The 13666-nt window shown below is 44.7% G+C and overlaps 1 protein-coding gene across 2 annotated transcripts in view; it reads right to left on the reverse strand.

The window, feature by feature from the left end:
- The window catches only part of LOC128689903 (beta-galactosidase-1-like protein 2), a gene marked incomplete at its 5' end in the record, with an annotated part of 76111 nt that extends 63110 nt beyond the window's left edge, over positions 1-13001 (reverse strand). For both annotated transcript variants that reach the window (XM_070080708.1, XM_070080707.1), the window contains 1 exon segment: positions 12849-13001. In XM_070080708.1, coding sequence (XP_069936809.1) covers positions 12849-13001 — 153 coding nt within the window.
- Between the last annotated feature and the right edge of the window lie 665 nt (positions 13002-13666).

Below are 13666 nucleotides of genomic sequence, written 5' to 3' on the forward strand. Positions count from 1 at the left end.
CCCTGTTTACAGGTGAGAAAGTTAAGAGAGTAGTGACACTCCCTGTTTACAGGTGAGAAAGTTAAGAGAGTAGTGACACTCCCTGTTTACAGGTGAGAAAGTTAAGAGAGTAGTGACACTTCCTGTCTACAGGTGAGAAACTTAAGAGGGTAGTGACACTCCCTGTTTACAGGTGAGAAACTTAAGAGAGTAGTGACACTCCCTGTTTACAGGTGAGAAACTTAAGAGAGTAGTGACACTCCCTGTTTACAGGTGAGAAACTTAAGAGAGTAGTGACACTCCCTGTTTACAGGTTACCTGGAGGTTACCTGGAGGTTATTCCGGGGATCAACGCCCCCGCGGCCCGGTCCACGACCAGGCCTCCCGATGGATCAGGGCTTGATCAACTAGGCTGTTACTGCTGGCCGCACGCAGTCCGACGTACGAGCCACAGCCGGGCTGATCCGGCACTGACTTTAGGTATCTGTCCAGCTCTCTCTTGAAGGCAGCCAGGGGTGAGAAACTTAAGAGAGTAGTGACACTCCCTGTTTACAGGTGAGAAAGTTAAGAGAGTAGTGACACTCCCTGTTTACAGGTGAGAAAGTTAAGAGAGTAGTGACACTCCCTGTTTACAGGTGAGAAAGTTAAGAGAGTAGTGACACTTCCTGTTTACAGGTGAGAAAGTTAAGAGAGTAGTGACACTCCCTGTTTACAGGTGAGAAAGTTAAGAGAGTAGTGACACTCCCTGTGTACAGGTGAGAAAGTTAAGAGAGTAGTGACACTCCCTGTTTACAGGTGAGAAAGTTAAGAGAGTAGTGACACTCCCTGTTTACAGGTGAGAAAGTTAAGAGAGTAGTGACACTTCCTGTTTACAGATGAGAAAGTTAAGAGAGTAGTGACACTTCCTGTTTACAGGTGAGAAAGTTAAGAGAGTAGTGACACTCCCTGTTTACAGGAGAGAAAGTTAAGAGAGTAGTGACACTTCCTGTTTACAGGTGAGAAAGTTAAGAGAGTAGTGACACTCCCTGTTTACAGGTGAGAAAGTTAAGAGAGTAGTGACACTCCCTGTTTACAGGTGAGAAAGTTAAGAGAGTAGTGACACTTCCTGTTTACAGGTGAGAAAGTTAAGAGAGTAGTGACACTCCCTGTTTACAGGTGAGAAAGTTAAGAGAGTAGTGACACTCCCTGTTTACAGGTGAGAAAGTTAAGAGAGTAGTGACACTTCCTGTTTACAGGTGAGAAAGTTAAGAGAGTAGTGACACTCCCTGTTTACAGGTGAGAAAGTTAAGAGAGTAGTGACACTCCCTGTTTACAGGTGAGAAAGTTAAGAGAGTAGTGACACTCCCTGTTTACAGGTGAGAAAGTTAAGAGAGTAGTGACACTCCCTGTTTACAGGTGAGAAAGTTAAGAGAGTAGTGACACTTCCTGTTTACAGGTGAGAAAGTTAAGAGAGTAGTGACACTCCCTGTTTACAGGTGAGAAAGTTAAGAGAGTAGGGACACTCCCTGTTTACAGGTGAGAAAGTTAAGAGAGTAGTGACACTCCCTGTTTACAGGTGAGAAAGTTAAGAGAGTAGTGACACTCCCTGTTTACAGGTGAGAAAGTTAAGAGAGTAGTGACACTTCCTGTTTACAGGTGAGAAAGTTAAGAGAGTAGTGACACTCCCTGTTTACAGGTGAGAAAGTTAAGAGAGTAGTGACACTCCCTGTTTACAGGTGAGAAAGTTAAGAGAGTAGTGACACTCCCTGTTTACAGGTGAGAAAGTTAAGAGAGTAGTGACACTTCCTGTTTACAGGTGAGAAAGTTAAGAGAGTAGTGACACTTCCTGTTTACAGGTGAGAAAGTTAAAAGAGTAGTGACACTCCCTGTTTACAGGTGAGAAAGTTAAGAGAGTAGTGACACTTCCTGTTTACATGTGAGAAAGTTAAGAGAGTAGTGACACTCCCTGTTTACAGGTGAGAAAGTTAAGAGAGTAGTGACACTCCCTGTTTACAGGTGAGAAAGTTAAGAGAGTAGTGACACTCCCTGTTTACAGGTGGGAAAGTTAAGAGAGTAGTGACACTCCCTGTTTACAGGTGAGAAAGTTAAGAGAGTAGTGACACTCCCTGTTTACAGGTGAGAAAGTTAAGAGAGTAGTGACACTCCCTGTTTACAGGTGAGAAAGTTAAGAGAGTAGTGACACTCCCTGTTTACAGGTGAGAAAGTTAAGAGAGTAGTGACACTCCCTGTTTACAGGTGAGAAAGTTAAGAGAGTAGTGACACTTCCTGTCTACAGTTGAGAAACTTAAGAGGGTAGTGACACTCCCTGTTTACAGGTGAGAAACTTAAGAGAGTAGTGACACTCCCTGTTTACAGGTGAGAAACTTAAGAGAGTAGTGACACTCCCTGTTTACAGGTGAGAAACTTAAGAGAGTAGTGACACTCCCTGTTTACAGGTGAGAAACTTATGAGAGTAGTGACACTCCCTGTTTACAGGTGAGAAAGTTAAGAGAGTAGTGACACTCCCTGTTTACAGGTGAGAAAGTTAAGAGAGTAGTGACACTCCCTGTTTACAGGTGAGAAAGTTAAGAGAGTAGTGACACTTCCTGTTTACAGGTGAGAAAGTTAAGAGAGTAGTGACACTCCCTGTTTACAGGTGAGAAAGTTAAGAGAGTAGTGACACTCCCTGTTTACAGGTGAGAAAGTTAAGAGAGTAGTGACACTCCCTGTTTACAGGTGAGAAAGTTAAGAGAGTAGTGACACTCCCTGTTTACAGGTGAGAAAGTTAAGAGAGTAGTGACACTTCCTGTTTACATGTGAGAAAGTTAAGAGAGTAGTGACACTCCCTGTTTACAGGTGAGAAAGTTAAGAGAGTAGTGACACTCCCTGTTTACAGGTGAGAAAGTTAAGAGAGTAGTGACACTCCCTGTTTACAGGTGAGAAAGTTAAGAGAGTAGTGACACTTCCTGTTTACAGATGAGAAAGTTAAGAGAGTAGTGACACTTCCTGTTTACAGGTGAGAAAGTTAAGAGAGTAGTGACACTCCCTGTTTACAGGTGAGAAAGTTAAGAGAGTAGTGACACTTCCTGTTTACAGGTGAGAAAGTTAAGAGAGTAGTGACACTCCCTGTTTACAGGTGAGAAAGTTAAGAGAGTAGTGACACTCCCTGTTTACAGGTGAGAAAGTTAAGAGATTAATGACACTCCCTGTTTACAGGTGAGAAAGTTAAGAGAGTAGTGACACTCCCTGTTTACAGGTGAGAAAGTTAAGAGAGTAGTGACACTCCCTGTTTACAGGTGAGAAACTTAAGAGAGTAGTGACACTCCCTGTTTACAGGTGAGAAAGTTAAGAGAGTAGTGACACTTCCTGTCTACAGGTGAGAAACTTAAGAGGGTAGTGACACTCCCTGTTTACAGGTGAGAAACTTAAGAGAGTAGTGACACTCCCTGTTTACAGGTGAGAAACTTAAGAGAGTAGTGACACTCCCTGTTTACAGGTGAGAAACTTAAGAGAGTAGTGACACTCCCTGTTTACAGGTCAGAAACTTAAGAGAGTAGTGACACTCCCTGTTTACAGGTGAGAAAGTTAAGAGAGTAGTGACACTCCGTGTTTACAGGTGAGAAAGTTAAGAGAGTAGTGACACTCCCTGTTTACAGGCGAGAAAGTTAAGAGAGTAGTGACACTTCCTGTTTACAGGTGAGAAAGTTAAGAGAGTAGTGACACTCCCTGTTTACAGGTGAGAAAGTTAAGAGAGTAGTGACACTCCCTGTTTACAGGTGAGAAAGTTAAGAGAGTAGTGACACTCCCTGTTTACAGGTGAGAAAGTTAAGAGAGTAGTGACACTCCCTGTTTACAGGTGAGAAAGTTAAGAGAGTAGAGTGAACTATACCTCGGGGAAGTGTCACAACACAGTGAACAAGTGAACTATACCTCGGGGAAGTGTCACAACACAGTGAACAAGTGAACTATACCTCGGGGAAGTGTCACAACACAGTGAACAAGTGAACTATACCTCGGGGAAGTGTCACAACACAGTGAACAAGTGAACTATACCTCGGGGAAGTGTCACAACACAGTGAACAAGTGAACTATACCTCGGGGAAGTGTCACAACACAGTGAACAAGTGAACTATACCTCGGGGAAGTGTCACAACACAGTGAACAAGTGAACTATACCTCGGGGAAGTGTCACAACACAGTGAACAAGTGAACTATACCTCGGGGAAGTGTCACAACACAGTGAACAAGTGAACTATACCTCGGGGAAGTGTCACAACACAGTGAACAAGTGAACTATACCTCGGGGAAGTGTCACAACACAGTGAACAAGTGAACTATACCTCGGGGAAGTGTCACAACACAGTGAACAAGTGAACTATACCTCGGGGAAGTGTCACAACACAGTGAACAAGTGAACTATACCTCGGGGAAGTGTCACAACACAGTGAACAAGTGAACTATACCTCGGGGACGTGTCACAACACAGTGAACAAGTGAACTATACCTCGGGGAAGTGGAAGTGTCACAACACAGTGAACAAGTGAACTATACCTCGGGGAAGTGTCACAACACAGTGAACAAGTGAACTATACCTCGGGGAAGTGTCACAACACAGTGAACAAGTGAACTATACCTCGGGGAAGTGTCACAACACAGTGAACAAGTGAACTATACCTCGGGGAAGTGTCACAACACAGTGAACAAGTGAACTATACCTCGGGGAAGTGTCACAACACAGTGAACAAGTGAACTATACCTCGGGGAAGTGTCACAACACAGTGAACAAGTGAACTATACCTCGGGGAAGTGTCACAACACAGTGAACAAGTGAACTATACCTCGGGGAAGTGTCACAACACAGTGAACAAGTGAACTATACCTCGGGGAAGTGTCACAACACAGTGAACAAGTGAACTATACCTCGGGGAAGTGTCACAACACAGTGAACAAGTGAACTATACCTCGGGGAAGTGTCACAACACAGTGAACAAGTGAACTATACCTCGGGGAAGTGTATACCTCGGGGAAGTGTCACAACACAGTGAACAAGTGAACTATACCTCGGGGAAGTGTCACAACACAGTGAACAAGTGAACTATACCTCGGGGAAGTGTCACAACACAGTGAACAAGTGAACTATACCTCGGGGAAGTGTCACAACACAGTGAACAAGTGAACTATACCTCGGGGAAGTGTCACAACACAGTGAACAAGTGAACTATACCTCGGGGAAGTGTCACAACACAGTGAACAAGTGAACTATACCTCGGGGAAGTGTCACAACACAGTGAACAAGTGAACTATACCTCGGGGAAGTGTCACAACACAGTGAACAAGTGAACTATACCTCGGGGAAGTGTCACAACACAGTGAACAAGTGAACTATACCTCGGGGAAGTGTCACAACACAGTGAACAAGTGAACTATACCTCGGGGAAGTGTCACAACACAGTGAACAAGTGAACTATACCTCGGGGAAGTGTCACAACACAGTGAACAAGTGAACTATACCTCGGGGAAGTGTCACAACACAGTGAACAAGTGAACTATACCTCGGGGAAGTGTCACAACACAGTGAACAAGTGAACTATACCTCGGGGAAGTGTCACAACACAGTGAACAAGTGAACTATACCTCGGGGAAGTGTCACAACACAGTGAACAAGTGAACTATACCTCGGGGAAGTGTCACAACACAGTGAACAAGTGAACTATACCTCGGGGAAGTGTCACAACACAGTGAACAAGTGAACTATACCTCGGGGAAGTGTCACAACACAGTGAACAAGTGAACTATACCTCGGGGAAGTGTCACAACACAGTGAACAAGTGAACTATACCTCGAGGAAGTGGTGAACAAGTCGGGGAAGTCACAACACAGTGAACAAGTGAACTATACCTCGGGGAAGTGTCACAACACAGTGAACAAGTGAACTATACCTCGGGGAAGTGTCACAACACAGTGAACAAGTGAACTATACCTCGGGGAAGTGTCACAACACAGTGAACAAGTGAACTATACCTCGGGGAAGTGTCACAACACAGTGAACAAGTGAACTATACCTCGGGGAAGTGTCACAACACAGTGAACAAGTGAACTATACCTCGGGGAAGTGTCACAACACAGTGAACAAGTGAACTATACCTCGGGGAAGTGTCACAACACAGTGAACAAGTGAACTATACCTCGGGGAAGTGTCACAACACAGTGAACAAGTGAACTATACCTCGGGGAAGTGTCACAACACAGTGAACAAGTGAACTATACCTCGGGGAAGTGTCACAACACAGTGAACAAGTGAACTATACCTCGGGGAAGTGTCACAACACAGTGAACAAGTGAACTATACCTCGGGGAAGTGTCACAACACAGTGAACAAGTGAACTATACCTCGGGGAAGAGTCACAACACAGTGAACAAGTGAACTATAACTCGGGGAAGTGTCACAACACAGTGAACAAGTGAACTATACCTCGGGGAAGTGTCACAACACAGTGAACAAGTGAACTATACCTCGGGGAAGTGTCACAACACAGTGAACAAGTGAACTATACCTCGGGGAAGTGTCACAACACAGTGAACAAGTGAACTATACCTCGGGGAAGTGTCACAACACAGTGAACAAGTGAACTATACCTCGGGGAAGTGTCACAACACAGTGAACAAGTGAACTATACCTCGGGGAAGTGTCACAACACAGTGAACAAGTGAACTATACCTCGGGGAAGTGTCACAACACAGTGAACAAGTGAACTATACCTCGGGGTAGTGTCACAACACAGTGAACAAGTGAACTATACCTTGGGGAAGTGTCACAACACAGTGAACAAGTGAACTATACCTCGGGGAAGTGTCACAACACAGTGAACAAGTGAACTATACCTCGGGGAAGTGTCACAACACAGTGAACAAGTGAACTATAGCTCGGGGAAGTGTCACAACACAGTGAACAAGTGAACTATACCTCGGGGTAGTGTCACAACACAGTGAACAAGTGAACTATACCTCGGGGAAGTGTCACAACACAGTGAACAAGTGAACTATACCTCGGGGAAGTGTCACAACACAGTGAACAAGTGAACTATACCTCGGGGAAGTGTCACAACACAGTGAACAAGTGAACTATACCTCGGGGAAGTGTCACAACACAGTGAACAAGTGAACTATACCTCGGGGAAGTGTCACAACACAGTGAACAAGTGAACTATACCTCGGGGAAGTGTCACAACACAGTGAACAAGTGAACTATACCTCGGGGAAGTGTCACAACACAGTGAACAAGTGAACTATACCTCGGGGAAGTGTCACAACACAGTGAACAAGTGAACTATACCTCGGGGAAGTGTCACAACACAGTGAACAAGTGAACTATACCTCGGGGAAGTGTCACAACACAGTGAACAAGTGAACTATACCTCGGGGAAGTGTCACAACACAGTGAACAAGTGAACTATACCTCGGGGAAGTGTCACAACACAGTGAACAAGTGAACTATACCTCGGGGAAGTGTCACAACACAGTGAACAAGTGAACTATACCTCGGGGAAGTGTCACAACACAGTGAACAAGTGAACTATACCTCGGGGAAGTGTCACAACACAGTGAACAAGTGAACTATACCTCGGGGAAGTGTCACAACACAGTGAACAAGTGAACTATACCTCGGGGAAGTGTCACAACACAGTGAACAAGTGAACTATACCTCGGGGAAGTGTCACAACACAGTGAACAAGTGAACTATACCTCGGGGAAGTGTCACAACACAGTGAACAAGTGAACTATACCTCAGTGAACAAGTGGGGAAGTGTCACAACACAGTGAACAAGTGAACTATACCTCGGGAAAGTGTCACAACACAGTGAACAAGTGAACTATACCTCGGGGAAGTGTCACAACACAGTGAACAAGTGAACTATACCTCGGGGAAGTGTCACAACACAGTGAACAAGTGAACTATACCTCGGGGAAGTGTCACAACACAGTGAACAAGTGAACTATACCTCGGGGAAGTGTCACAACACAGTGAACAAGTGAACTATACCTCGGGGAAGTGTCACAACACAGTGAACAAGTGAACTATACCTCGGGGAAGTGTCACAACACAGTGAACAAGTGAACTATACCTCGGGGAAGTGTCACAACACAGAGAACAAGTGAACTATACCTCGGGGAAGTGTCACAACACAGTGAACAAGTGAACTATACCTCGGGGAAGTGTCACAACACAGAGAACAAGTGAACTATACCTCGGGGAAGTGTCACAACACAGTGAACAAGTGAACTATACCTCGGGGGAGTGTCACAACACAGTGAACAAGTGAACTATACCTCAGTGTCACAACACAGTGAACAAGTGAACTATACCTCGGGGCAGTGTCACAACACAGAGAACAAGTGAACTATACCTCGGGGTAGTGTCACAACACAGTGAACAAGTGAACTATACCTCGGGGAAGTGTCACAACACAGTGAACAAGTGAACTATACCTCGGGGAAGTGTCACAACACAGTGAACAAGTGAACTATACCTCGGGGAAGTGTCACAACACAGTGAACAAGTGAACTATACAGTGAACAAGTGAACTATACCTCGGGGAAGTGTTACAACACAGTGAACAAGTGAACTATACCTCGGGGAAGTGTCACAACACAGTGAACAAGTGAACTATACCTCGGGGAAGTGTCACAACACAGTGAACAAGTGAACTATACCTCGGGGACGTGTCACAACACAGTGGTGAAGTGTCGCAACACAGTGAACAAGTGAACTATACTTCGTGGAAGTGTCACAACCCAGTGAACAAGTGAACTATACCTCGGGGAAGTGTCACAACACAGTGAACAAGTGAACTATACCTCGGGGAAGTGTCACAACACAGTGAACAAGTGAACTATACCTCAGGGAAGTGTCACAACACAGTGAACAAGTGAACTATACCTCGGGGAAGTGTCACAACACAGTGAACAAGTGAACTATACCTCGGGGAAGTGTCACAACACAGTGAACAAGTGAACTATACCTCGGGGAAGTGTCACAACACAGTGAACAAGTGAACTATACCTCGGGGAAGTGTCACAACACAGTGAACAAGTGAACTATACCTCGGGGAAGTGTCACAACACAGTGAACAAGTGAACTATACCTCGGGGAAGTGTCACAACACAGTGAACAAGTGAACTATACCTCGGGGAAGTGTCACAACACAGTGAACAAGTGAACTATACCAGTGAACAAGTGAACTATACCTCGGGGAAGTGTCACAACACAGTGAACAAGTGAACTATACCTCGGGGAAGTGTCAAAACACAGTGAACAAGTGAACTATACCTCGGGGAAGTGTCACAACACAGTGAACAAGTGAACTATACCTCGGGGAAGTGTCACAACACAGTGAACAAGTGAACTATACCTCGGGGAAGTGTCACAACACAGTGAACAAGTGAACTATACCTCGGGGAAGTGTCACAACACAGTGAACAAGTGAACTATACCTCGGGGAAGTGTCACAACACAGTGAACAAGTGAACTATACCTCGGGGAAGTGTCACAACACAGTGAACAAGTGAACTATACCTCGGGGAAGTGTCACAACACAGTGAACAAGTGAACTATACCTCGGGGAAGTGTCACAACACAGTGAACAAGTGAACTATACCTCGGGGAAGTGTCACAACACAGTGAACAAGTGAACTATACCTCGGGGAAGTGTCACAACACAGTGAACAAGTGAAATATACCTCGGGGAAGGGTCACCACACAGTGAACAAGTGCCTTATGGACAACTTTTCATAGACCATCCCCGATAGTTTCCATGTAATAACTTGAGAAAGAACCCTCGGATCGGTTTCAAACTTAAAAAACCTGGTGTATCTTATACAGAAGATATTTAATTTTACGTGAAGGAGCCAATTCTCTCATTTTATTTTTTAAATGGTCTGGTAATTTTTCTTGCAAAATATCTTGACTAGGCCTTTTCTAAATGTTTCCAATTTTAATATCTGATACATTTTATAAAAAGGATTTTTCTATATATTTCACCTACAGAGGCGTACGACTGATGGATTCTGTGTTATAATTCCTGATTTCCAGTTTCGGTCACCGTCAAAATCTCACTGCTGACGAGCGTCGTCTTCAAGGTGCATTGATTTTGGTTTCTGTAAGTTTTATTTTGATTATTTTATGAAATAAATGAGTTTGAAAGAAATAACTTGAGGATGTGTCTACAAACATTAAATGCTAGGGAATCATACATTAATACTGCAGTAGTAATCTATGCGCCACTCCGCACTATTCCTTCTGCGTGAGTTTATGGGATAAAAGAGGAGATAGAGAATCACTGGTAGTGCTAGAGTATCACTGGTGGTGCTTGAGAATCACTGGTGGTGCCAGAGCATCACTGGTGGTGCTTGAGAATCACTGCTGGTGCTAGAGTATCGCCGGTGGTGCTAGAGTATCACTGGTGGTGCTAGAAAATCACTGGTGGTGCTAGAGTATCACTAGTGGTGCTGGAGTATCACTGGTGGTGCTTGAGAATCACTGGTGGTGCTAGAGCATCACTGGTGGTGCTAAATAATCACTGGAGGTGTTAGAGTATCACAAGTGGTGCTAGAGTATCACTGGTGGTGCTAGAGAATCGCTGGTGATGCTTGAGTATCACTGGTGGTGCTAGAGAATCGCTGGTGGTGCTAGAGTATCACTGGTGGTGCTAGAGAATCGCTGGTGGTGCTTGAGTACAATTGATGGTGCTTTAGAATCACTGGTGGTGCTCGAGAATTACTGGTCGTGCTAGAGAATCATTGGTGATGCTAGATTAACACTGGTGGTGCTAGAGAATCAATGGTGGTGCTAGAGTATCACTGGTGGTGGTAGAGAATCACTGGTGGTGCTAGAGAATCAGTTGTGTGCTACAGAATCGCTGGTGGTGCTAAAATATTACTGGTAGTGCTAGAGAATCACTGGTGGTATACTAGAGTATCACTGGTGGTGGTAGAGAATCAATGGTGGTGCTAGAGTATCACTTATAGTGCTTGAGAATCTCTGGTGGTGCTAGAGTATCACTGATGGTGCCTGAGAATTGCTTGTAGTGCTAGAGTATCCCTGGTGGTGCTAGAGAATCGCTGGTGGTGCTAGAGTATCACTGGTGGTGGTAGAGAATCACTGGTGGTGCTAGAGAATCAGTTGTGTGCTACAGAATCGCTGGTGGTGCTAAAGTATTACTGGTGGTGCTAGAGAATCACTGGTGGTGCTAGAGTATCACTGGTGTTGGTAGAGAATCACTGGTGGTGCTAGAGTATCACTGATAGTGCTTGAGAATCTCTGGTGGTGCTAGAGTATCACTGATGGTGCTTGAGAATCACTGGTGGTGCTAGAGCATCCGTGGTGGTGCTAGAGAATCTCTGGTGGTGCTAGAGTATCACTGGTGGTGGTAGAGAATCACTGGTGGTGCTAGAGAATCAGTTGTGTGCTACAGAATCACTGGTGGTGCTAAAGTATTACTGGTGGTGCTAGAGAATCACTGGTGGTGCTAGAGTATCACTGTTGGTGGTACTGAATCACTGGTGGTGCTAGAGTATCACTGATGGTGCTTGAGAATCTCTGGTGGTGCTAGAGTATCACTGATTGTGCTTGAGAATCACTGGTGGTGCTAGAGTATCCGTGGTGGTGCTATAGAATCTCTGGTGTGCTATAGAATCACTGTTGGTGCTAGAGTATCACTGGTGGTGGTAGAGAATCACTGGTGGTGCTAGAGTATCACTGTTGGTGGTACTGAATCACTGGTGGTGCTAGAGTATCACTGATGGTGCTTGAGAATCTCTGGTGGTGCTAGAGTATCACTGATTGTGCTTGAGAATCACTGGTGGTGCTAGAGTATCCGTGGTGGTGCTATAGAATCTCTGGTGTGCTATAGAATCACTGTTGGTGCTAGAGTATCACTGGTGGTGGTAGAGAATCACTGGTGGTGCTAGAGTATCACTGATAGTGCTTGAGAATCACTGGTGGTGCTAGAGTATCACTGGTTGTGCTAGAGAATCACTGGTGGTGCTAAAGTATCCCTGGTGGTGCTAGAGAATCACTGGTGTGCTACAGAATCACTGATGGTGGTTGAGAATCACTTGTGGTGCTAGAGTATCACTGGTGGTGCTAGAGAATCACTGATGGTGCTAGAGAATCGCTGGTGGTGCTATAGAATCACTGGTGATGCTAGAGAATCACTGGTATACCTGTAGTATACCGAGAGAAGGTTTCGGGGATCAGCACCCCCGCAGCCCGGTCTGCGACCAGGCCTCATGGTGGATCAGGGTCTGACCCACCAGGCTGTTACTGTTGGCCGCACATAAACCGACGTACGAACCTCAACCCGGCTGATCAGGTACTGACTTTAGGTGCCTGTCCAGCACCTTCTTGAGAACAGTCAGGGGTCTATTGGTAATCCCCCTTATGTATGCTGGGAGGCATTTGAACAGTCTTGGGCCCCTGACACTTATTGTATCAGAGGCCCAAGTAGGTTAAGTTTGATTAGGTTAGGTTAGTTTAGAGTAGGTTAAGTTAGAGTAAGTTGGTTACGTAAGGTTAAGTTAGGTTGGGTTCGGTAAGTTTAGGTTAAGTTATGTTAAGTTAGAGTAATTTAGGTTAGGTTTGAATTGAACAGATTATTTTGTCTTTATTATTTAAAACAAATAACCAATTTCAACGTCCCACAATTCTAATACGTCAAATAGAACAAACCATAAAACGTTATCAGAGCTTGAACGAACCAGACCAAATTATCGCCAATATTTACGGTTCATTAATAGTGACTCGTCCAACTTAGCGACAGTGAAATACTGACTGTAACTGAGAAAACGGGATGAATATACTAGCAATATAACTAGAGTGTCAGGTTGCTCACTGGTTGGGTTCCAAGTGGCATGGATGTCGGCGAGCCAGTGATCAAACCATCCCGTCCAGAACTCCGCCACCATGAAAGGTCTGTCTGGCTGAAGCTCCTTCAACACGGACAGGTTCTCCTCCACGTTGCCTTGGAAGTTAGCTGTCATCAGCACTACGTACGAAAAATATTGTTAGATTTGTTAACATGGAGTGGAAGTTCTGTCATACCACCCAACACATTCATTACACAGGGGGAAGAACTGAGATCAGATTTTTAAGTACATTAAAATTCTTTTACACTGAGAGTTATGTTGGCAGAAGCCTTCACTCAACTAACTGAGAGTTATGTTGGCAGAAGCCTTCACTTTAACTGAGAGTTATGTTGTCAGAAGCCTTCACTCAACTAACTGAGAGTTATGTTAGTAGAAGCCTTCACTTTAACTGAGAGTTATGTTGGCAGAAGCCTTCACTCAACTAACTGAGAGTTATGTTGGCAGAAGCCTTCACTCAACTAACTGAGAGTTATGTTGGCAGAAGCCTTCACTCAACTAACTGAGAGTTATGTTGGCAGAAGCCTTCACTCAACTAACTGAGAGTTATGTTGGCAGAAGCCTTCACTCAACTAACTGAGAGTTATGTTGGCAGAAACCTTCACTTTAACTGAGAGTTATGTTGGCAGAAGCCTTCACTCAACTAACTGAGAGTTATGTTGGCAGAAGCCTTCACTCAACTAACTGAGAGTTATGTTGGCAGAAACCTTCACTTTAACTGAGAGTTATGTTGGCAGAAGCCTTCACTCAACTAACTGAGAGTTATGTTGGCAGAAGCCTTCACTCA

Source organism: Cherax quadricarinatus, unplaced genomic scaffold, assembly GCF_038502225.1.
Source record: "Cherax quadricarinatus isolate ZL_2023a unplaced genomic scaffold, ASM3850222v1 Contig816, whole genome shotgun sequence".
In the NCBI taxonomy this organism is placed as follows: Eukaryota; Metazoa; Arthropoda; class Malacostraca; order Decapoda; family Parastacidae; genus Cherax; species Cherax quadricarinatus.